The 23,976-nt window shown below is 38.3% G+C and overlaps 1 protein-coding gene across 13 annotated transcripts in view; it reads left to right on the plus strand.

Annotated features, from left to right (window-relative positions):
* The first annotated feature begins 582 nt into the window (after window positions 1-582).
* Window positions 583-23,976, plus strand: part of PHF20L1 (PHD finger protein 20 like 1) — a 59,807-nt gene continuing 36,413 nt past the window's right edge. For 2 of the 13 annotated variants that reach the window (XM_074888239.1, XM_074888262.1), the window contains exons 1-9: window positions 970-1,285; window positions 1,910-2,015; window positions 10,407-10,578; window positions 10,730-10,814; window positions 11,592-11,680; window positions 14,167-14,229; window positions 17,902-18,109; window positions 18,771-18,899; window positions 23,270-23,352. In XM_074888239.1, coding sequence (XP_074744340.1) covers window positions 1,225-1,285; window positions 1,910-2,015; window positions 10,407-10,578; window positions 10,730-10,814; window positions 11,592-11,680; window positions 14,167-14,229; window positions 17,902-18,109; window positions 18,771-18,899; window positions 23,270-23,352 — 996 coding nt within the window. In that variant the 5' untranslated portion in view covers window positions 970-1,224. Of the gene's footprint in view, window positions 728-967; window positions 1,286-1,909; window positions 2,016-10,406; window positions 10,579-10,729; window positions 10,815-11,591; window positions 11,681-14,166; window positions 14,230-17,901; window positions 18,110-18,770; window positions 18,900-23,269; window positions 23,353-23,976 lie in introns of those variants that run through there. The other 11 variants (XM_074888298.1, XM_074888305.1, XM_074888254.1 and 8 more) reach the window with 10 other exon arrangements.

Here is a 23,976-nt window from a genome sequence, read left to right on the forward strand (position 1 = left end):
GCACCAAAAGGGACAGCAGTGGGTTGGGCCCACCAGCAGCCAAGCGCCCACCCAGCCGCTCAGTCACCCACTGCTCCCGGCGGGGTGGGGGCAGATCGGGAAGAATAACAGCAAGAAAACCTGTGGGCTGAGATGAAGCTGGTTTCACGGGTAAAGGAGGGAGGTTAAATGCAGGCCGCGATGGGCCCGCTGCTCTGCGCCTCCCGCCAGCGGCCTGCTGCCCGGCCAGCGGCTGGCTACGGCCACCTCAGCGCCTACCTCGGTGGCCACCCCCGCCCCTTTCCCCCTCTCCCCTATTTCTAAGGCTGAGGCTGGCGGTGTGTGGTGACAGCAGGGGAAGCCGGGACGCTGTGCCAGCACCGCTCAGCGCCGGGGTCACCAGCACGGCCCCAGGCGAGGTGTCTGCCGCTGACCGGAACCCGCCGCGCACGCGCCCCGCCGCCTCTCTTTGTCTCCCTCTCTACCCCCCCCCCCCCCCCAACCCCCCGCGTCACGCGGAGGCGGCTCCGCAGTCACGTGGCGGGGGCGGTGGCATGGCGGCGCCGGGCCGCGCCTCGCGGGCTCGTCGCGGGGTGGTGACGCGGCAGCGGGGCGCGCGGAGGATGGGGCTGTGAGGGCGGCCGCCGCGCCGGACACCCCGCGCCGCGCCGAGCGGGAGCAGCGGGCGCCGCGCCGGTGCTGCGGGCCGCCACAGGCCCCGCCGCTGCCTTGCGAGTCGGAGGAGGCGGTAAGGAGCGCGGGGAGGGCGCGGGCGGCGGGGCGGGCGGCCCCGGGCGATGCCCCCCCCCCCCCCCCCCCCCCCTCCTCCGGGCGGGCCCGGCGCGGGGCGCCGGCGCCCCCCTTACGGCGTCCGGGCCTGGTGGGGCGGCGCCCGCGGCCCTCCCCGCTCTGGGCCCGGGCCGCGGCCGGGGGTGGGGGTCCGGCGGGCCGCGGCCACTGGCGTCCTCCCCTGGGCCTGCCGGAACGCTGAGCCCCCGCCGGCCGGGGGCCCTCCCGCGCTCCGAGCCCGGCTGGGGTGGACCCCTTTGTGTCCTCCGCGTCGGGGAGCGGCAGTGGGCTTCCTCGGGTCGGCCGCCGCCTCCGAGGCAGCTGCCCCGGATCGCGCTCCCAGCGTTGGCAGGGGAGCCCCCCCCTTAAAATCTGGTGTGCCGATGCCGCTCCTCTCGCGGTCCGGACCGAAGAAGCTCCGGCCCTGCAGCCTGGCACCCTTGCTCTTCGATAGGCATGGAGCAGGCGCCTGCGGCCCCGACGGCAAGGCACTCTGCGCTTCGGGGCGCGGAAGGTAGTAGTACATCAGCAAGTCACGGTAACAGTGGTGGTAGTCGGACAGAGAAGTGATTTTTTTGAGAGTGACGGAATTAGCAAAAAAGCGTTAGAAGGCACTTGTGAATGAAACTTACGTTGGTGCTATGAATGAGACTCGAGAGTGCATAGCAATGCTGAAGATGGCTTTTTTGTTTGTTTATTTTTAGTTTTGCTAATTTCATCTTACCTGTCCTTTAGGCCGTGTTTCTCTTTAAATTTCTATTGGTAATGTAAGTTTTTCTTGGTTTTGATCTTTTCCCAACACACATTGATTAGGTAACTCTTAAAATTGCACTCCAAAAGAATGTCAAGGAATTACAGTGTAGTACAGCTCCAGAAATGAGCACCAGCTTTTGGGTTTTTTTGACTTAAGGTTGATGACTGGTTTTTTTTTTGGAAGGGGAAGAAAACTGAGTAAAACTTCTTGAATATTGTTTAATGCCTTCCTTGGGCCTTGACTATACTTCTGAAAACTAAGCAGTTAATGGGAAGTCCGGATAGAAATTTCACATCTTTTTCCACTCTCTGGAATATATTTGCTGTCAGTGACACATTTGAGACAACGTTATGTGTTTTAATATGACTTTTTTTTTTTCCTCCGAAGGTAGTGAAACAGAAGATACCAAGATGAGTAAAAAGCCTCCAAATCGTCCTGGAATCACATTTGAGATTGGTGCTCGTTTGGAGGCACTGGACTATTTACAAAAATGGTATGGAAGACATTGTGCAGTATTTGCTAAGAGCATAATTATTTTGTGTATATTGTATATTTTAATTTCTAACTATAAAACTTAGCACACCTATTAATTGACTGTTTCACTTGTGAACTTCATGAATTGCCATGTAATAAGTCTGTTAAAACTGTTAGCTTTTAGGAAAACATTCTCTCTTCAGAAATCAAACTAAACTTCTCGACGAGTTTTCCTTTGTTTGTTTTTAGTTGCTTGTGCAAGCTGTAGTAAGCAAAGAGCATTTCCAGAGTGCTGTGGAATGCAGTGTCATGTGCGAGATGATCAGTGTGTTAATGTGGCAAACTTCTGTGACTAAAGACTTCTTTTGTTTTAGTTTGAAGGCATGCAAGTGAATTTGTTTTGTATTCAGTTATCACAATTCATAAGTTCATAAAACTGACTTTAAAAAACCTGATAGGTTCTTAATAGTTCATGAAATAGCAAGTACAATTGTATTTGTATCAAACAGCTGGAGGAATGAAGTGCTTAAAGCTGTGACTCTGCACCACCCAGTCATATTGTAAGTCAAGACTGTAAAATGTAAATTTGTGGGCACAAGGACCATGTTACACAGCAGATGTATTGTAGAAGGAGCTATTCTTTTAAAATAAATTGTTAGTCAAAATTTTATTAATGCAGATGGGCTGATTTCATTATGTATGCTGGCCATGCTATTTCAGTTTGAAAAATCCCTGGTTTTCTTAAAGTAGAAGACAGAGGAAGCTGATGCTTCTACCCAGATTTTTTTCTTAGCTGCTCTCTGATTAATTAGGGCTGGGAAATATAGAGGCCTCTACCTGCTTTTCTGCTCCATTCCTGGAGAGCGAAGCACATTCATGTAAATATCTGCTGCTGCTGACTCCCAGTTATGTGATAGAGAAGTCTGTATTATTTACATGTTTACTCCAGTAGTTAAATGCTCTGTATAAAAAGTTGGGTTAAACGTTTATCTGTAGAACTTTGATTGTATTTATAGTAGAAGTGTTTGCTTTAATAAATAGTCTCTAAAGGAAGATATGATTTAGAGAACAGTTCTTGTTCTTATCTGTTGCTGTGGAGTGGGTTTCCAACATAATGATTCTATAACTGAATGCCAAGATCATGAAACTGTCCAAATAGTGCTATAAATATAATAATTTTAATAAAACTTTTTATAGCATCTTCTGTGACTAGAGATAATTGGTTAATGTAACTAGATAACAAAAGTTAATACGTAAAAATAGCTTTAGCTCAATTGTATTTAAAAAAAAAAAAAAAATCACTGAATATCCAGTGTATAGTTTCCATGAGATCTGCCCAGCCCTTTCACAGGAAAGGGTTGCATGTCAGTTCTGGAGTACTTGTCTAGGTTTGGCCTTGTCAGGTGTGGGCCCTGTTGCAAGCTCTGCAGCTGAGTTGCTTGGTATTTTCAGGCAGAATAGAATTTATCCTGAACTTTCTAGGAACTGATTCATCATCTGAACCATCAGGTAGAACAGGTCAAGTTTTGTGGTGCCATATACAGGAGTTAATACTAAAATTTTGCAGTTACAGCAACAGTGAAAACAGGACTCTTATTTCAAATGAAATAATATTCATGTACATAACCAAAGAGCTTGTTAGAGAAAGCCTACTGTGGTGTTGTTATTAGGGTGACATGGGCCAGAATAGTATAGTCTAAGTGATATATATTCCCCCCCCCCCCCCTTAGGTCTCTGTTGCATAAGGGGATGGTGGATGTTTTTTAAATTCTATATATAAGCTGTGTGCAGTCCTCTCATCTGCATGCAGAAATACATACTTCAAAGAAAATAAAGTTGCTGAACTTACATGAAATCTCTTTATATTTTTTAACAGAACTGAAATTGGAGAGCAGTAGTATTGCTTAGCTCAGTCTTTCTACAAGTGACAAATTGAGAACACTTGCTGAAAAATAGCCTTTGAAAGGGTTTTATTTTTTTCTTCTCCATTTTTCTGAAAGCCTGCTGTCACTTAAAGATCCAGTGTTCATGGCCATTTAAAATGTTAATCAAGAAAGGCTTCTAAAGGATGGGAGAAAATATAGTAAAGTATGTTTTTGCTTTCTGAGGCATTTCTACAGATCTTAAATTTTAATCTTTGTAGTAGTTGCTGAAATTAATCTCATGGAATCTGGTGTTCTGTTTCAAATCTGTAAACCTTGGAGAGGGTATTGCGTACCTTGACTATTTGTTGTTTATAAACCTCATACTTTTAAATGAGGAAGTTTTGCAGACAGTGTTTGGGTCACTGGTATCATTTGGCATGTACGATTACTGAGCAGAAAAAAGCCTGGTCAAACTAATCAACAAAAGCTATCAATGAGAGTGTTTATTTTTGCTTTGTTGTGGAGGTAGCTGCAATTGCTTCTTTACCAAGCGCAACAGTGTACTGTTGCAGTGGAGGTCATCTGACATGATAAATTTGTACCACTTGTTAAATTTAAATTCACTGAAGCAAACTTATGAAATGCAGCTCCAATCAAAATCAAAGTGATCATCTCTCGGCAAAATAATAAGTGAGATGGGATTGACTGATAATAGAAAATTATGAAATACAGATGACATGATCAGGGGACTGTAGTGTATGACTTGTGAAGAAAGAGTGAGGAAACTTGACTTGTTTAGCTTGGAGAAGGCTTCAGGACACCCACTAGCAGCCTTCCAATACCTACAGGCATGTCATCAAGAAGTCTCAGCCAAGCTGTCCACAGTAGTGTGTGCTGGGAGGACAAGAGACAACAGGCACATGTTGAAACAAGAGAGATTCAGGCTGGGTACAAGAAGAATCTTTCTCCCCATGGGAACGTCAACCAGTGGATCAGATTGCCCAGAGAGTTAGTGGAGTCTCCGACGTTGGAGGTTTTCAAGACTGAGCTGGGTAGAACTCTGGAAACCCTGGTCTGACCCCATAGCTGACCCTGCTTTGAGTGGGAGGTTGGACTAGAGCCTTTCTGAGGTCCCTTCCAACTTGAATTATTCTATGATCTCGTACGATACATGTGCACACCCCCCTATGCCTCTCACTGACAAAACAAATGAAACATCAGTAAAACTGCACATATTTGCAAGTACATGCCCATCTGTAAGATTAGTTCTTAAGCTGTTAGATCCCGCAAGTAGGACACAGGCTCTGCAAAGTTGATGTATTTAAAGATGCGTCTCTTCTTTTTTTTCAGTTTTCTTGTGTCTTTTGTGGCTCTAGGTCTCTACTGGTTGTCCTGTAAGTGCCAGATACTGCTTTGAAAAAAACAACCTTGTTATTTTTCTGACACTTTATTGATCTGCTTAATCTGAGTATTGATATGCCTGATCTAAACTAAAAGTTAGGTAATGAAGGAAGTACAGATAACATGGCCCTTGTTACAGTTCTGGAATGGAAACAGCTCACTAATACAGGTTAGTTATTAGAATAACAGCACTTTGACTTGGTGTATTTGATTACCTGGGTGGATTTTTTTTTTTTTTTCCCAGTATGCAGGAAGTCTTTCCACTGTAAGGCTTTTAGAAATCTTATTTTGTACAGTCCTTCCCTTGGTTTTCAGTTGACTGGGTTACCTGACAGCCAGGTATTTGAAAGGATTCTGAAGACTCTGCTTTATATAATACAATATATGTAATAAAAAAATGGGAAATTATAAATAGGTGTTTGCAGATTTTACAGATACCAGAAGAGTATTTGTGGAGAAGTCAGAATGGAGACTATTTGGTTTTATGTACTCTACAAGGTGGAAAGAAAGACTTTTCATACCATTATTGTGAAGGCGGGAAGTATGTTTCTGTTTTTAGACTTTGTAAGTGCAAACTTGGGGGCAAATTTACTAACCTTTTTGCATTGTTTTTTACGGTTTGAAATAACTGTTGTTTCATCTCACAGGGCAGTTCACCATTTTTTGGTCACTTTTGAAGGGTCGAAAGGAAGATGTTGATGTAAAAATAAAAAATACTGTCCATGTGGTCATTAATATGTGTTGACTACAGTGGAGAAAATGTTGTTTATTTTTTTCTTTTACACTGTCAAGAAATGAAAACTGGAAGTTTCCCATTAGTTTTTCCTATAGGAACATTGGAGCATTATTGTTGCCTGATCGGTGCTTCATAGTGTAAATTTTCTAAGACATATTAAATTTTGCAGCTTTACAAAAGTGTTGCATAATTCTTATGGGTTGGAATCACTGGACCTGAAAATGGGGAGCATGCAATATGTAAACTGTGCAGATACCATCAGCTAACAATAGTTTTCTTGTTCTGTCTTTAAAAAACAAGAACAAAACCCCCTGAATTTTGGATGAGACTTTATTTGGGATTATTAAATACTATTTCCACCATACTGTTAAAAAAACACAACCCAAAACTTGCAGGTTATTGTTTCTTTTCACAAAAAGAACACTTTCATTATTGAACTGGAGTGTGGTGGTCTGATTTGTTTTTTTTTTCTGTAAAAAGACTTTCTCCTCAGTTTTTTAGAGTGTATTTTTCTCGTTCATGCTGAACAAATGTTGGCAAATCTATTTGTATACCAAATTCATTCTGATCCCTTAGTGTGGAGTGCTTGCTGGGGGCGGATGGGGAGAGTTAACCTGACGGGAAGGCAGGTTAAGCCTTGGATATCATTGCACTTCAGTACTGTAAATAGTGATGTTTGTATTCCCCTTTGTAGTAATTTGTAATGCCTGTTTGTAGCTTTGCGATGGGAGGAACTTCTACATAAAATTTCTCAGGTGTATGAGATGTAACCACCTTCATATTAATCTTCTTTCTGTAGAATAAATATAAACATTGCTCTTAGTCATAGTAAAAGCTTTCCTGTACACATTGTTGCTAGAATTCTTTAAAAAGGCAGATTAAAAAATTTGTTGCCATTTTATCTTTTATTAGCAGGAAATGTGTACTTGCCTTTGAAATATTTGTATAATTTTGCAGTTTATTAAATTGATTATTTTCAGTAAAAGTACGAGAACTGTATCACCAAAAAAATGTTTCTGTGCAGTATAAAATTTGCAATAGTAAATTCTGCAATACATGTGCTCTGCTCTTTTCCAGTGTGGGATCAGTATTGTGAAATATTACTGTTTATACATATTTGTGGCGCATCGTGTGACTAAATTTAGTGGGTATTGAGGGTAATAGCTTGTTGCTAAATCCATACAAAGTTATTTTTAGGTTGTCTAATAACCAATTGTACGTAGCTTGGGTGGTTCAGAGATTTGCTAAATCTTGTATCTCTGAGGACTGGAGTTGAATGCAGGTTTTGGCTCTATTCATCTTGCAACCACTGTCTTAACACACATTGAAGAAACAAATTATTGGAATAAAGCCATTATGTGATGATATGATTAGTATAAGATTTAACTGTGCAAAACCAGTATTATGGACTTTGATGCAGAGCTGATAGTGGCATTTTAAAAATACTTTGATAGCAGAAATTGCATTTATCAAAGAGAAATTAGCCAATAAATATCTGGTGCTGCATTTCCTCTGTTGTGATTCCTAATGAGACTTAATATTTTGCATATCTTTTATTAACTGTTGCTAGCTTTGCTCTTTTTTCCTTTCATATTGAAATATTCCATATTTCTTCCATATGTCTTGACTCTTGGCTTGCTGAATTTCCGTAAAACTATCTTCATATCTCTAAATTATACTCATTATTTTACTTCCCCCTCTTATTCAGATTTCTCTTTCCAGGACGGTGTACCATATTTTGCCAGATTATCCCTTCTGTTGTCTTCTACACACGGTGCTTGGAATGGTGACTTTGCTGATGATGACCAGTGAAAGCTGCCAGCCATAAAACCAATAAAAATGTAGGAAGGGAACTACTACAGGGTAGTGCCATAATGGGAGCAGAGTATTTGCATTGTAGATGCATTGGAAAAGGAGCATTCTGTCTTTTGGACGATGGTCCCTGAATTTTGTAAAATAACCTCAGTTTTGCATCACTACCTGGCTGGTATGTGATAAACCTGAAATTTCCAACTGTAGTGGGAAAAAGCACCATCATTCTTCTATTTCATTACTGCAGCTTCAGTGTGTGTGTACAAGCTCTCATTTTTGATTGCTATGAAGTGATCTTCCTGTCCTCTTGCTTTTCTGGTATTTTTCCTCCCTTCCCTCTGTTAAATGCTTTCTGTGTCATCCTTTACTTCTGTTCAGAACTCTTTTAGGTAACATCCTTACTCATACATTTGCTGTAGTAACAGTAACTTTATTTTTTCTTCTGCTTTGCTACTCTTCCTGCTTATTCTGACACTTGGTGTCTAGTTGTAAGAAGTCTGAAATTGGAACACTTGGGAAGATGAAAAAAGCTAGTAAGAAATCTTATAATAAAATTCCTGAATGTAGCAGCATGTGGACTTAAGAAGAAAGCATCATCAGAGGCAGGGCTTAGGAAAACCATCTCTTGGCTAACTTTTACTTTCTTGAAGCCTTGTTCAAAGTTAAACCAGCATGCTGATGGTGGGATTCAGGTTTTGACCTAGGAGTTTTACTTTCTGTTTTGATACAATTTATCTTCACTGTTCTTGTTAGATTGTTGTTGTCAGTCCGCTTGAGAAGGGAGATTCTTTGAGAGAAGTCCCATGGATTTCTTCTGTCTTGAAAAGGATTTTATTAGTAGGGTGGCAGATGAGAGCCTGCAGTTTGAGACTAAGATGATGTTTGTTTGGGTTGTTTTTAAGTTCAGTGAGAAGAAGTTGGGAACTTAAAGAATGGCTATGAAAGTTTTGCATTTATGAAATGTATGGATGAGAGAAATGCAACAAGAGGTTGGACTGTCTGCGCATTCCGATGCAAGGGTGAAATGTGACTGAAGTAGTTACCTAGAAAATCAGAGAGAGTTTTTCCCATTCAGCAAGTCCTGAGATATTTAGATGATGGGAAGCTGTATGCATCACTGCAGCTGAAGAAATAAGACTGGAGAAATGAAGGAGCAAATTGAGATTGACACGTTTTTGTTTTAGTGCCCTGTTCTAGTCACCAGGAAATAGGGAAAGCTTTTACTTCCTTCTATGTGTTAAAGGCTCCTTTATCAGCACTGTCAGTGTTTTGGAGAGAAAGTATTCAAAATTGAAAATGTTGACAGGGTTCCTGTATATGTCAATTGCATTTCCAGCTGATGAAATTTTCAGTAGGACTGGAAATTGGTTGCTCAGTCTCTGCGCTCTTTACTACTGCTCCACAGTAACAGTTTGTTAGAAAAACCCAGGTCACCTCTTAATGAAAGACTGCCATCCTTTTGCTGTGGTCTTTCTTTTCAATATATGTTTCAATATATGTTTTGTTAACTTTAGACCTACTATAAACTCTGGAGAAAATTTGATGATCAAATTAACTTTTTTTTAGATTCTTTGCACTTTTGAATTCGTTTCAATACTTTTGTGAAGGGCAGAAGGAGCTGAATTCTGCCTCATTCCAATTTTCTCTGCATTTCATACAGTGGAAATAATGGAATCTAATAATTTTGGTGGAGGAAGTAGCGTGACAAAACCAATTTGTGCTTTCCTCCCCTACTACAATTTTGTGAAATACATCACTTCAGTAAACAGAAATAGTAAGACTCAACAATAATTCCTGAAGTTAGAGAAATTTGCCATTTTTCCCTGCAAATGTAATCTTAGCCTTTATGATTCCTCAACTACATCTATGCCATACTGAAAATTAGATGCCTAAGACTTGATCTGGTTGCAGTTCAGTCCTGATTAGTTCTACCGAGCACATACAATGTTTGCTGAGAGTAAAATCCGTGTGTTAATTAAGACTGACGTATTTATTTTAGTGCATGTAGAGTTAGAGAGATGACTGCTAAAAGGTACTATAAATCATATTTAATGGCAGTGAAATCATGGAAGTTGATCTATAAATTAGTAAGAGGCTGAGATTAACTAAGAATGTGATGTTGACTTCTGGGTTTGATTAGTTGCTTGGATTTGTCTGGAATCAATGGTATAGTTTGAAACATTTAATATGATGAAAATAATGAATGTACTCCTAAAAATACTTTGTATCTGTTCTATCCCCAAGCAAACAAAAGCTTACAGGATTTTGCTTTAGATAAACACTGGTTTTAAAACAGATAAGCACTAACTTCTAATGCCAGTTTCAGGCAGTTTTGGTCTGAGAGTCTGAGGTTTAAATTTGTGTATAAGCATCTGACTAGGATGAAGCTGATGACACTGATGTGTATAGATAGCTCTTAAATGAAATGTTATCCTACTATCAACTTAGTAACTTAATCTTTTTCAGACTTGGAGATTTCTCAGTACAAGCTGTTAATGTAACTTTCTGAATGGTCATGTAAGCCCTATTGTACGCAAAAACAATCCCAACCTTTGAAAAAGCTTTGAGATGTATCAGTTTATGTTTATCATTCAAGGTATCCATCTCGTATTGAGAAGATAGATTATGAAGAGGGGAAGATGTTGGTCCATTTTGAACGCTGGAGTCATCGCTACGATGAGTGGATTTACTGGGACAGCAATAGGTTGCGACCCTTGGAGCGACCAGCATTAAGGAAAGAAGGGCTGAAAGATGATGAAGAATTTGTTGTAAGTGGCATATTTATTTTTGTCTTTGACTCTTTTTTTTGTAAACTGTCTTGTTTTCCTACATTAAATCTCTCTGGCACGTGATGTTTAATTCTTTTTAGGAAAAAATCAAAATTATTAAAATATTAATGACTAAATTTGTATAAAATAGGATTTTAAACCTGGAGAAGAAGTCCTAGCTCGTTGGACAGACTGTCGATATTACCCTGCAAAGATTGAAGCAATTAATAAAGAGGGTATGTATTCATGTATGGTCCATTGGTAAGGATGGTTTGCATAAGCTATGCTGTTACCTGTAGTGTGCTTAAAAAAGTGACATGCATATAAAATTTCCTTGCTGCCTCAATATTAAGTGAAAATGTTTCTATTGTATCAAATTTAGTAAGACATTCATCTTTTATCTGTGTGAAATTAGAAAATTGGATTTTTTCCTGGAAGACAAAATGCTTAATTTCCTCAGTGATGAGAAGAATATCCTGTGCACAGTGTTATGAATATTTTGTACTATTGTTGATTTGGATTAATGACATATTTAAATTTTTGTGATTGTTTTAGGAATGGTAGGTCTCTTCAAAGTTTTGTTTATTGAAGAAAAACCATGGAAATGGGGAAATGCAATACTTTGCAATGGGGTGATATTTCTAATGAAGATAAGTAGAAGCTGAAGCTTTTACTGTAGTTTAAAGCAAACAAGGATTTGGTTGTGAATTGACTTGTTTCCCTATTGTGGCAATTTAAAGATTACATAATTTTTTTCAGTAAATTATGAGCAAAAGTGACACAGTGGCTTAAACATGCATGAAATTGTCCAGGTGGACAAAGAGCAACAATATAAAAGCAGGGTTTCATTGAGGCTGTTATTTATTTCTTTCTTAAAATTCTCGATTCTAACTGTAGGTAACACCTGGTTACTTTGTCATACAGCCTACAAAACATTTTGCTAAAGCTTTCATAGTAACAAGGTGTGTTTTGTTTCTTAACTACTCATAGTGATTTCTTCAATCCTTTTGTAGGAACATTCACAGTACAGTTCTATGATGGTGTTATTCGATGTCTTAAGAGGATGCATATCAAATCTATGCCAGAGGATGCAAAAGGGCAGGTAAGAATACTTTAGGTATCTCTTTGTTAGGTTTTATATAGATGTCTTTTAATATCTTGAGATAGTAAAAATGTCATCTAGTGCAACTAGTTTTAGATTATAGTCTTTATTCTAGATCCTGCACTGCCTTGCTTCACCAGTTTTATGGATGATGCCCCAGAGTGTGCTGCTCAAGTAGTCTTGCCTTTATCTGAAATGCCTAGCTGCTGTACACTCCATTGCCGACTAATCTGTACCCAGAGTTTTGTCTTGCAGAGTTTAAAACTGAGAGTCATCCAGAGACTTTTTCCTCTGGTGTTCTTTCAGGAAAAAGCTTTAGCTTGTCAGTAGTCTGTGCTGCTGATTTCTATTTATTTATTCTTCCCCACCTTCCACCCCATCTCTTCTGTTTGCTACTGTGGTAGCTTTTTACCCACGTGTTCTTATTAACATGACTGTTCTGTGGGGGTTTTCTCCCCTGTATCAGAACTTCTGGGGGTGCAGACAGATAAACATTTTTTCTCTGATAATGTTCAGTTGCTGTTAAAAGAGAGATGCTGGGTAGCAGTTGAGGCAGGCTCTGAAATAGAGGACATGATTTAGTCACTAGGCATATCTTTAATTGCAAAAGGAAAACAATATTGAAAGCTGTTACATGACTTCAGTGGAAATGCCATTGCATTTATCTTGCATGGTCACTGTATTTTCATAGTTAATGAATGAGAAATTACTCCACTGAAACTATTTGAGACTCAGACAAGAAATGTGAAAAAACTGCTCTTATTTGCTCTCAGTCTTCTCCAGAGTACGCCTTCCAAGTTGGCAAACAAAATTCAGGTATTTCATAATTAGTGTTGTAACCACCCATATTGTGACAAGGACAGATGGATAAGTGAATTGGCTTGAAAACATTTCTATATCCTGGCCTCCAGGTTACAGGTAACTGTATGCTAGTGTTGATCATCTATGCAAAGAACATTGGAACTTTGTGCAGGCAACGCTGCACTGCTTAAACTGTGTTTCCTTAAACAGATTAAACTGAAATCCATACTCACACTAACACTGGCTTCTTACTGCAGTCTTACAATAACTCTATGAACCAATATGTAACATTTCAGACAATACTTATAGTATCACAGTAAGTTAGGAAGCTAGAGTATTTAATTTTACTTCATAAAAAGGAAAACTTGGGTAATGTGGTTGTGACTGAACTGAAATAGCCCTTCTGTGAAAATGTGAAGAAGTCCCTTAGTCTGTCCTGTGCTGTTTCTGGGGAGCTATGTTGTCTCTAATTTGAGTTACTACTCTTAGGCTACAGGCATTTTAATCTTTAAAAAAAAATAGTAAATCCATTTCTTAGAAACCATTTTGACATCCAGACATGCTTGGTGGCAGTCTAGCTCATCTATTATTTCTAATTTTCCTCAGTAGTTAAGAGTTATGATGTCAGTCTCATGCATCTCAGAGGCTGAATGTAGGTGGCTTCAGTGAAGCCTTGAGAAAGAATAAGGGGGCCAAATTTATACTTTCTGAGATGGATTTACAATTTTTAAGTTGTCTTGCAGCAAGAACAGCAATAATATGCTTTCTATAATGCTAAATGATACTAGTCGTAGCATTTCACTTTGCAAAAGTAGAGATAGGCATGAAGTTCTGTAGCCCTCAAAGACAAAGACACTTCTTTATGCAACATCTACATCATTATTCTGTGGCAAAATGTTTGTTTTGCAAAGTATTTTTGTGGTATTTAAGAATAAAAATGTGATTTAAGGTTTGGTTTAAAAATCAGTTATCTGAAACTGAGCTTTGTCTAAGCCTAGAACTCAAATGGATGTTTTTGCTTTTTTGCATTATTTATTTTAGAGGACATTTACTGAAAATTATGTAAAGCTTAAAAAAATGCCAAGACTATAACTTGATTTGAAAAATAGGGGAGTTGGCAGATCCAACGCTTCATGCTTAATTTCAAGCTATGACTTGGGGTTTTTTTGTTTCCAAAGAAAAACATACATTTCAAGAGATGAGTGTAGGCTTAAGATACCTCAAGTTCTAGTGCATTAGCAAATTTAACAAATGTAAGATCTGTTTGGAAGGTGTGTGCTAAGCATGCAGAATTTGAATTACATGGAGAAAGAGAGATATAGACTAGTTAATTCTTTGATTTGAGCTTAGTGTGTCTTAAAGGAAGAGATTGTAAACACTGTAATACTCAAACTCATTTTTGAGTTGAAGCAGAAGTGTTTTATTAAAACTAAGCTGTGAGGGTGGAAAGGCAAAATTTTTAGAGTGGAAAATATTTGTGTGGCTCAATGCAATGAGACTACAGGTTAGGTTGCTCTGCAGATAAGCGCAAATTAATGAAATCACACAGAAATGTGGCTAATGTAGTACAGAGAGAAAATAAAAAAAGATGGGATATTGACTGCCCTTGTGAGAGCACATATGAAGTATTCGGATAACTTACTTTTTCTGTTTCATGTTTTTTGTTTTATCTTCGATGTAATTAGGCGCGCGAGAGGGAGCAGATAGCGCCGGAGCTGAGATTAGTGACGGAAATCGAACCAAAAGAAGTGAGTTTTGAGGAGGGTTTTGAAGGAGAGGGAGGGGACTTGGCACACAGGAAGAGGAAGCTGAGGAAAAAGCATGGATTTGCGATTGGGACAGAGGAAAAAAGAAGATGTGACAGGAGACAATGTGAGCCAAGATGTAGGTGGGGCAGACTGTTTAGAATTGAAAGGTGAGGATAAGGAATCCAGGCTTGATATGGAATCAGCCAGTCAATAGATTGATGATGATTTATGTATGTGTATGTATGAATGCATGGGAGTTGGGAGTTGTGATGTGTCAGGAGAGGAAAAGCGGCTGAATCTTTAGTACTGTAGAGAAGCAAAGAGGTGGTGGTTGTAGGCAGGTGAAGGGAGAACGATGTGTGTGTGAATTCTGCCATTGGTGCAAGGGTTGGATTTCAGAAATTATTCTGGTTTTGCCTTCCCACTGTTGCAGGTTTAAGGGTTATGCAAAGGAATGTTTTAAAATACAAGTGTTATAGCTAATTGATGTGTTAGGCTGTTGGGTAATTTCTACTAATGTATTTCTTGATCATGCAATTTCCTGTGCTTTGATTTAGTGAATCTAATTAGCATAATGACAGTTTTCCTCAGTAGTGGTAATGTTTTGTCTTGTAACTACAGTGTCCCATTACTTTTCTCCTGTCAATTTTCTCAGCTTACTTGAAAGATGAATGTTAGTAAGAATAAAAAAGAAGGGAATACACTTTTTTTTTCAAAATTATGTATGTAAATGAGAAAGTCACTGGGGTGAGATACTGTGGGAAGTGGGAAATTAGGATAAATAGTGCAGAGTAACTGGTGCAGAGTTATGAAACCACAGCCAATAGAGGGACAATGTCAGCACACAAGGGAGAAGTAGGGAAAACTTCTAGGAAGATTTTGCTTTTACTTTATTAATTTCTAATGTGTTCATGTTTGGACCCTTGGCTTTGTGTATACTGAATGCTCTGGGGAAACGTCCTGCTATTAAAGATCTGCAACTAGTTTCTGTGATATATATGATATTTAGTGTCCTGTTATTATGGCTGACAGAGTAGATATCTTACAGTGACTCTGAGACAGACTTCAGAATTCGTTGTGCTTTAGGTTTCCACTGTTATTCTCCCATTTTTTTGTTAAATTTTTCTATAGAAAAAGGCATAAACATGCCTTTTTGAAGGAGGAGTTCCTATGCTGTTCAAAAGAAGTACAGTCATCATAGTATCTTAGATGCTAAATAGTTCTTGCACATCAGGAACTGTGCAGCTGAGCAGCCAATCAGCAGGAGTTCAAGGTTAAAAAGCAGGAATTAACTGTGTCACTTTAGTGCCTATATGTTTGCTCTGGAGCCAAAATAAAAACGGACCCACAGAGTTTCTGACCAATCCAGAATCACAATTGTTGAGGTTGGAAGGGATTTTTTGAGATAATCTTCTCCACCCCTCACCCCCGCTCAACATTCTCTTCGCTGAGTTTAAATTTACACGTTAATCTAGGAAAAAAGGTATAACTACCACCATAATTAATGTCTCTCTGCTGTGGCTTCTGAATGTTTAACCTTTGTTTGCTTCATTGTTATGTGTCCTGCTACCCATTGTAAGCTCCATGTCTTAAGGAAAGTATCCAAACAATGAAATAAAATGCAAACAAAACAACCCTTCGTGTTGCACCAGAACAGCTATCATTAGAACAGGATACTTAGTTCAGTGTAGTCCTTGAAGCTCAATATTTTCTGAAAGCTGATTTCAGGGTGCTTAGCTTCACTGAAAATTAAAATGCTGTTTAGAGGCTGCACTTCCTTTGCTTCCCATTTTTATCATAAGATCCAACCTCCCGCCATGTTACTGATCCTCTTCATCCCTTGGCCAGGGTACAGTGTAAGACTTCTACTCTCAGGTCTCCTAACTCCTCACCAGCACAAATAGCTCAATCCTTTTTTTGTCCTGCTGGATGGGCAAGGCTCTGGATGGACTGGAGCTAATGTGTGTGCTCGTTTTGGCTGGCCAAAAAAGAGGTATGTGTGTTTTTGATTGACTATGCAGCTGGCAGTTAGACACGCTGTTTGTGGCTGGCATGTCACCAAATGGCCTTGGTAGTTGCCTGTTGTGTAAGCATTGCCAAAGCGCTTCCAAACTTTGCTGCTGCTAGCTAGGCTGAGTGTATGCATCTTGCATTGACAGTTTGGACATGGGACACTTTCTCTTAGAAGAATCAAAACTGCTGGTGTTTCTAAGTACATAGCTTGACGCAAAGTAGAAGTGTAACCTATGTAAAGCAGTGATTGAAAAGTATTGAGCTATGGAAAAGGAAAAGCATAATACAAAGAAAAATAATGCTTTGTATTTTGTGTTACGCTTTTCTCGTACATCAAAGAAGGCAGAGAAACCCTCAGTAGATCAGAAATTTTTAAGACTTATAGTACTTAACGAGCGGGAAAAAGTTGCATTGAAACAAGATGTATAAAATCAAGATACTTTAGGTACCTCATATGGTAACATACCAAGAAGAAAACAGCTCAGAGTAAAATCTAGTCTGTCTACAGCTGGGGGAAATTAAAATTACTATTTGTAAAGCACTCACGTGAAACTAGACAAAAACTAGTCTTTATCATACTTTTTTTAAATATGTGGTAGTACAAATCTGCAAATACTCCTGTAGACAAATTGCCATGTAGTAAATTAATTATTGTTCAAAACACTCAATGCTTAATTCTTACTGGTGGAGGATGAACATTGCTATTGTTTTTTATATCACACATAACTTCTCCATGGAAAAATTCTGTACCTTGTTATTATAGAAAATTTTAAAAAACTTCAGTGAAAACGATCAAGTTAAAATTTTTTGCAGTCAGATTGATCCCTGACACTCAGGAGACATAAGGCAGGAGTCTGGTCACTCCAAACTAGTGGAAAGAGTTTAGCTCAGCCTTGGAAGTATTTAGGCACCCTATAAGTCAATGGGGAGAACTTGGCTTCGTCTACATGCCAAAGTAGATTATTTTGGGCTGTATGTTCTGATTTTTACTCCTTGGATGTTTCTGTATGGTCAAATAAGCCATAGTACAAAATGGCACTTTTATTACTTTAAATGTGGATTGTGAAATTCAGTCATATTATAGAGCACTTCATTGAAATTATTGAATGCAACTTGTAATATGTAATACAAAAAGAGTTGTTATCTGTAGTTACTCTAGAAACAGATATAATTACATAAGAGTTATCCCTGCTTTATCAATTTTAATTCAGGAAGAACTTTGCCCAACTTTGCAGCTGGCTGGACCATGCTTTGAGTTGATTGTAGTTTTGAATAATAGTTAAATTTGAGCAACAATGGAATTGGTGTATTTCACAGCCAGAAGGGTAAGAAAAAAGTCAGTGTTCTGGGTTTGGGAGCTCCTGGGTTTCTAAAGCTATGATGCATACAATAGGTAGCAGGGAATGTGTGCAGCCAGAATTCTATACACTGTTTTTTTGAAGGTGTTTTCTTTTTGCTTTTTATCCATGTGGCATACTGATAATGCTTCAAGTTTTAGGCAATTTGGGAAACTCATTTTACCACTTTTTGAGTAGTAGCCATAAAAATTCAACTGCTGTTGAACGTTTCTAGATGAAGTTTCACTGGGTTTATAAGTATTTTCTATTTGAGTCTCAGGCACTTTTTTAATACTTACTTACCATTTTTTCCTTTTTGGAGGATTGGATAGCTTTGGTCAAAGCTGCTGCTGCAGCAGCAGCCAAGAACAAAGCAGGAAGTAAACCTAGAACCAGCGCAAACAGCAATAAAGATAAAGAGGACAGAAAATGGCTAAAAGTTCCTTCAAAAAAGGAAGAAACGTCAACCTCTACAATCATGCAGGAAGTCCAAAAAAAGGAAGAGGAGCCTACATCTAGTGACACATTTGGTAAAAACAAATTCTATAAAAGAGAAAATAGGTGCTTCTGTAGTGTTGAAGTTGAATTCCTTTGATAATTTTGCAATTAAGTAATAACTAGTATTTGTAGAGGAAGATGTCTCATTTGCTATTATGATAACTTTATGATACGTGATATTAATCAGTTCAGAAACAATTTTTTATCGGATAAATCCAGTTCGGTCAGCATTTACTTCTAGTACAAAACTTCTAACTAGCTCTAACAAGAGCAGAACATATATTGTTTTCAACTACTTCATTGTACGCTTTGGTTCATATTCCTGCATCATCTGTTACATGTGAGATAATCCCTGATCTTGTTCTAAGAAAAAAAAAATTCAGTATGGATGATATATTCATATTCAGGGATGTTTGAAACTATTTCTGGGTTGATAAGAATTTGTTAATTTTAATAGTCTTTAATACTGATTTCTCATAATATGGAGTAAAAATTACAAATTTTGAAGTAATTGCATCTAGTGCTTCAATGTGTAATATTAAATCTTCAGAATGTGTCATTTTCATCTTTAATAGAATTTTAAAGTTTCTTTCCTGCAGTATTCTAATAGCAGTTCTGGAATATTTAAGTATTTTGGGTGGTGTTATGTATTTATGAAATGTGAGTTTATTAGATTTCTCTTCTGTTTAAAAGTAGGATTTCCTGTAGTGGATGTTCCAAAGATGACCTTTGTGCAGGCAGAGAGCACATTATCACACAAGAGGAAAAGTAATCTAGGCAACTCATTTCAGGCAAAGAGAGCTCGTCTTAACAAGATCACTGGTAAAGTACTTTTTTTTGTTGATAACTATTTTCCTTTTTAATATAGTGAAATATACATGCTTACATATAGGGTACAAATGTAGATTGATAAAAGCACATTCATGAGGCAGATACTACAGTCTTTTACTAGTTTGGAACTTTTAAAGGAGTCTATAAATGGTAATAAAATGTGCCTTGTTCATAAATTTGGAGAATGGTCTCAGACATGACTTGGTCTTTTAGTTTTTTAGGAAGATAGCCATCCTGAACTGATTAATTTATTCAGTACTTTTTAACTCCAGCTGCATAATTTTCCCCATTATCGGGTGAATTTGGGGTTTGTACACTTCTTAACATGGTCTGAGTTACATACCACCACCACTGTAAATAAAAGCTTTTGTTAGCTATGGAAAAACTAAGTGGTTTGTCATAAAGTAAAACTGTTGCTGAGAAGAGTTTACAGTATGTCACTTAAAAGTATGCAAGCCCAGCTACAAATTGAAGCAGTGAAGATCTAAAATGTTTTTTTCAGTGTCTAAGGCATTCATTCCCTACATTTACTACTCAAAGGTATTAATGGAAAACAAGTATATAGCTATAGAATACATCTTTTACAACAGGAAATAGAATAATAGATAATTGGTCTTATCTTTAAAAGCTGAAAAAATCATTTTATTCCAAAAGTGAATAGAAGTTTGCTTAATCGTAAAAAAAATTATTTCAATTTGGATCCCTCCTCCCCCATGCCTCTCAATAAGCAAATTGTGTTGCCGTCAGCGATCCTGTCAGTATTTAGAATCAGGGTAAGGTACCTGTGCTGGGAAAGCATCAGATGCATTTCAAAAGCTGGGTGGAAAAAAGGTGTGAAGTCTGCCCTCTTAACAGAGGGGCCCTTGGGCAGACAGTAAGATAGAAATGGATTCCACTCACTATTCTAGTAAATAATATTTTATGTGAAGTCTGGCAAACTTTTCTATGCTACAGGTGAGAGGGGTTTTGTTCTTTTGCTTTTTTGTAATAGATAGGGTATGGTCATTCATAAAAAAATCTAACTTGTTTCTGTAAGATAAAAATAAACTGCATGATGAGTTTTTTCAGACTTGTTTTGGCTGCTCCAACCTTTCATAGGTGAGCAGTGGAGGATGTTGTCAGTTTTCTCTCTACCAGTGTGTTTCTGTTTGTCTCTCAATCAGTACTTGAATCTAAAGGAGAAACTAAATGAAATGGGCCAGTATAGAACATAGTATTGAAGGAAGCAGTCTTTAGGAAAACCGATCTCTGCCTCCAGGATTTTCTTTCCTGGAAGGCTTCTTATTTGGTACCAAGTTTAGTTAACAGATGTCACTTCTACTCTCCTTTGCCCATAGTGCGTACACCCTTGGTTAAGTCCCAATTTAATTGCTGCCATGAGCAGTAGAAGATATATATATATATACTAGTGATACATAGTTAACAGGCTTACAGAGCCCTGTTAATTTTTTTCTAATAGTAGTTAGTAGCAGAAGATACCAAAACCAGCTGAAAAAACCTGTAGCTCTAGAAATCAGGTTTTTCTGCATTTGTGGATAGATTCTCCTTTCCTGAGGAGCTTTATGAGAATAATAGCAGTTGGACAGGCTCATATAGACTGAAGTGAATAATCAGAAAACATAATGCAGACACTGACTTGGTTATCATTCTAAAAACAGTGTGTCTCTGTCTCCATGAAAGCATACTCCACTAGCAGAGAATGTTACCTTTCAGTGAAACTGAATTAATCCTTTAATTACAAGGTGAAATTTGTCATGCTTGGTAGTTACTTTGTGTAACTCTTCTCAAATTAACACACTTCTGCAACTCCTACTGTAGTAGGTTTTTTTATTGATGCATATAATGGAGTATTTTGAACGTGTAACTGCTGATGATCAGACTTTCTGTTGCTACATGCTTATTTCTTATGCTTGAGATACTTGTAAATCGTCATTTGTGTCCCCAGCGTGAGCTTTTAGATCTGAAGGGAGGCTGGGAATCATGCTGGTGGAATCATAAAGCATTGTAGCTGTTAGGAAAACATTAATTTACCAAGTGTCTTCTGGCTGTATTGGGGAAATAGAGCAAATAATGTTCTAGGAGGCTGTCTGAAGAGAACTGTTCTCTGGCTTTCAATTCAGCATTCAGTATTTGTTACAGATTGTCTGCCACAAGGGCCACAGCTGCATCTGGTGTTATTTGCTCACCATTTAACAAAATGAAGTTGCTTCCCTTGCCCCTTATTCTTCTGCTACTGCCACTGGGGGAAATTAAATTTCCTGAAGGTGAAGGATGTCTCCTGCTGAGCATGTATTAATGTCTTCTTCCAGTTAGTTTTTGCCTCTGGAATGCTTGCTTCCACATCTCCTGCTGTAGTGTTGATTCCTAAAAGAATATAGGTAACATCGGCAGCAAGCTTACAGAACAAAACACTTCTGGTTCTCTATTAATTTATTTTTAATTTATTACATGCTATTACTGACAAAGGATGGTGAACCTGCAGTCCTGCTGCTGTAGTAACTTGTGGAGCTGTTTTGTCTTTTGGCAGACATGGTGATTGGTTAGAAAGATCCTTAACGGGGTAGAGAAGAAGGAAATAAGAAGGGTTATATATTCACAGGTCTGACAATCTAGGTTCATTTCGTGGCTTTACTTTCTGAGCATCTAGCTAGAATGAAAAATCATAGAATCATAGAATGGGTTGGTTTGGAAGGGACCTTAAAGACCATCTAGTTCCAACCTCCCTGCCATGGGCAGGAACACTTTCCACTAACCAGGTTGCTCAAAGCCCCGTCCAACCTGGCCTTGAACACTGCCAGGGAGGGGGCAGCTACTACTTCTCTGGGTAAGCTGTGGTTTGTGGAACCACAAAATCTGCCTTATAGACTATAGCTTGTTTGGTATTTAAAACTCCACTTAATTTTGAAAATTATTTTGTTTTTCATTTTAGATGCATGATTGTCGATATAAAGAACACTGTTAATTTTGCAACTTGATTTAAACAGCATAATTTCAGTGACAAATGTTTATTTAGGTCCATGAAACCTAAATCTTTTATGAAGCCTAATGCAGAATTAAAATCTTACCTGATAATTTTATTTGTATTAATATAATAGGACTAAGTAAGTTTCTGCTTTTCAGTTAACCTATTTAGCTGTAAAATCAATTAGTTTACACCTCTTGTTATGGACATGATGTTCTGAAAAAGTTTATTTAAAACATAACTACTTTTCAGTAAACTGAAGCATAACTTAATCTAACAAAAAGAGTAAATGAAGAAAAGCACCTAGTATTTATTGTGTAGTGCTGAAATGTGATAGTTTTCTAGCAAAATACCACACTGTTTTTTGTGTGCCTGTTTTTGCTTTTTTTTTTTAATGTCCTGAAAGCTTCCTGAGAGACCAGGCTTTGTTAATTTATAATTTCTTGGGCATTTTGCACTGTGAATTAATTTTGAGCATATCTAATTTTTCATGGAATGCAATAGGAATTTCCTGTGGCTTAGTCAGCTGAAGTTACTTTTGAGGACTTAAACTCTCCACCCCCAATACTAACATTTCCCAGGATTAAAATAGTAATTTTTATTCAGATTTGTGGCTTTCAGGTTTTATCAGTTCTGTTTCGTCTTATGGCATAGACCTTTTCTTTCTCTGCAGACTTAGGTGATTAAAGTTACTGTGTGAAGTAGAACTGAAGCTATTGCTATATGCTTAGCCAACAAAAAGCTTTTTTGTATTTATGTTGCCTTGTCTTTTTACAGATTTTTTTTTTTTGTAGTTAGTAGTGATATTGTATATGAGTTCATGAATGAAGTGACATATTCTGAGGTATTTGCTCCCCATAGAGTCTTGTTATTGAGGTAATTTGGGAGCTCCACTTCTGAGAATATTGATTTGGAAATTAAATCCCTTGTTCTATTCTGTCTAAGAAAGGTTTGCATGTGTTAGAGTTAAGTAGTAGTAATAAAAATTCTGACGGGAATTTCTTAAAGGCTAGAAATGGGAGAGAGAGAGAAAAGGTTTGTAAATAATTTTGATTTCTTAAAATTTACTTAAGTATCGTAGGCTTGGTGTTAAAGCCCAAGTGCTTGGGCTTTAGAAGGATGATGAGGCATTATTTTACAATTGATAATTTGATTTTCATCTTGTTAGTGGAAATGTCAGAGAGGTATCTCTTGTGAAATGACACCATCAGGGGAATGTCCTTTAACTTTTTGTTTCTTCTAATTTAAAGTGTTCCGCTTTGTGTTGAGCTGTTTCAGAGGGAATTATGCTGTAGATCTAAGCAGTTCATATTTCTTGTCTCACTGTTTTGCTTTGTTTTCCACAAATTCTTGTTGCAAGCCGCTTCTAAGTAAAAATCTCTGCAACTTTTCTCCTAAGGTTTATTGGCATCCAAAGCTGTTGTTGCGGATGGTGCTGAAAAAAAGGAAGGCAACAAAGAAACAGCTCCAGTCCTGGAGCAGGTATGAAATGGTAGAGTTTGATTCTTTTGCAAGGTTCCCACTGGAGTGTGCCATGGAGATGTAGTACCTACAACATAAAAATTTGCCCCTTCAGATTTAACAGGGAACTGAAAATTGATCTTATGTTTACATTTCTGGCAGAGCCAGAAATATGGAATTTAATTGTCTCTAAACAGTGTTGACTTGAATTTCAGTAATGAGCTTTTGTGTTAGAAAACTAACAGAAAACAAAGAAAAATGAAGTCTCCATGCAACAAATATGAGGAGACCAGTGTCCCAAGGTCCAGTTTTATTGCTGGAACCATGACCGTGACTGGCTTAGGAAAAGGCCCTTACACAAATTTAATTTGTGTTTGAAACAGGGTTTCTGACATCACTTAGAACTTCTTTTAAAAGAAGTTTCTTTTATATTGTAAGAATTTGGTGTTGTAGGCTTGTACGTGTTTTATGAACCGCTCAATGAGCCATACATTTTGCAAGGGTGTGTATTTTAATAAATACAAAAAAGAAACTTTTAAATAATGTTAAGGGTCTGATTTTTAAACCTGCATGTTTGCAGGACCTGAAGGCTGCCATTTTATCTTTGGCTTATTCCACTGTGTTCAGGCATTGCTTGACTCCGAG

The sequence above is a fragment of the Strix uralensis genome, chromosome 1, assembly GCF_047716275.1.
Source record: "Strix uralensis isolate ZFMK-TIS-50842 chromosome 1, bStrUra1, whole genome shotgun sequence".
Lineage (NCBI taxonomy): Eukaryota > Metazoa > Chordata > Aves > Strigiformes > Strigidae > Strix > Strix uralensis.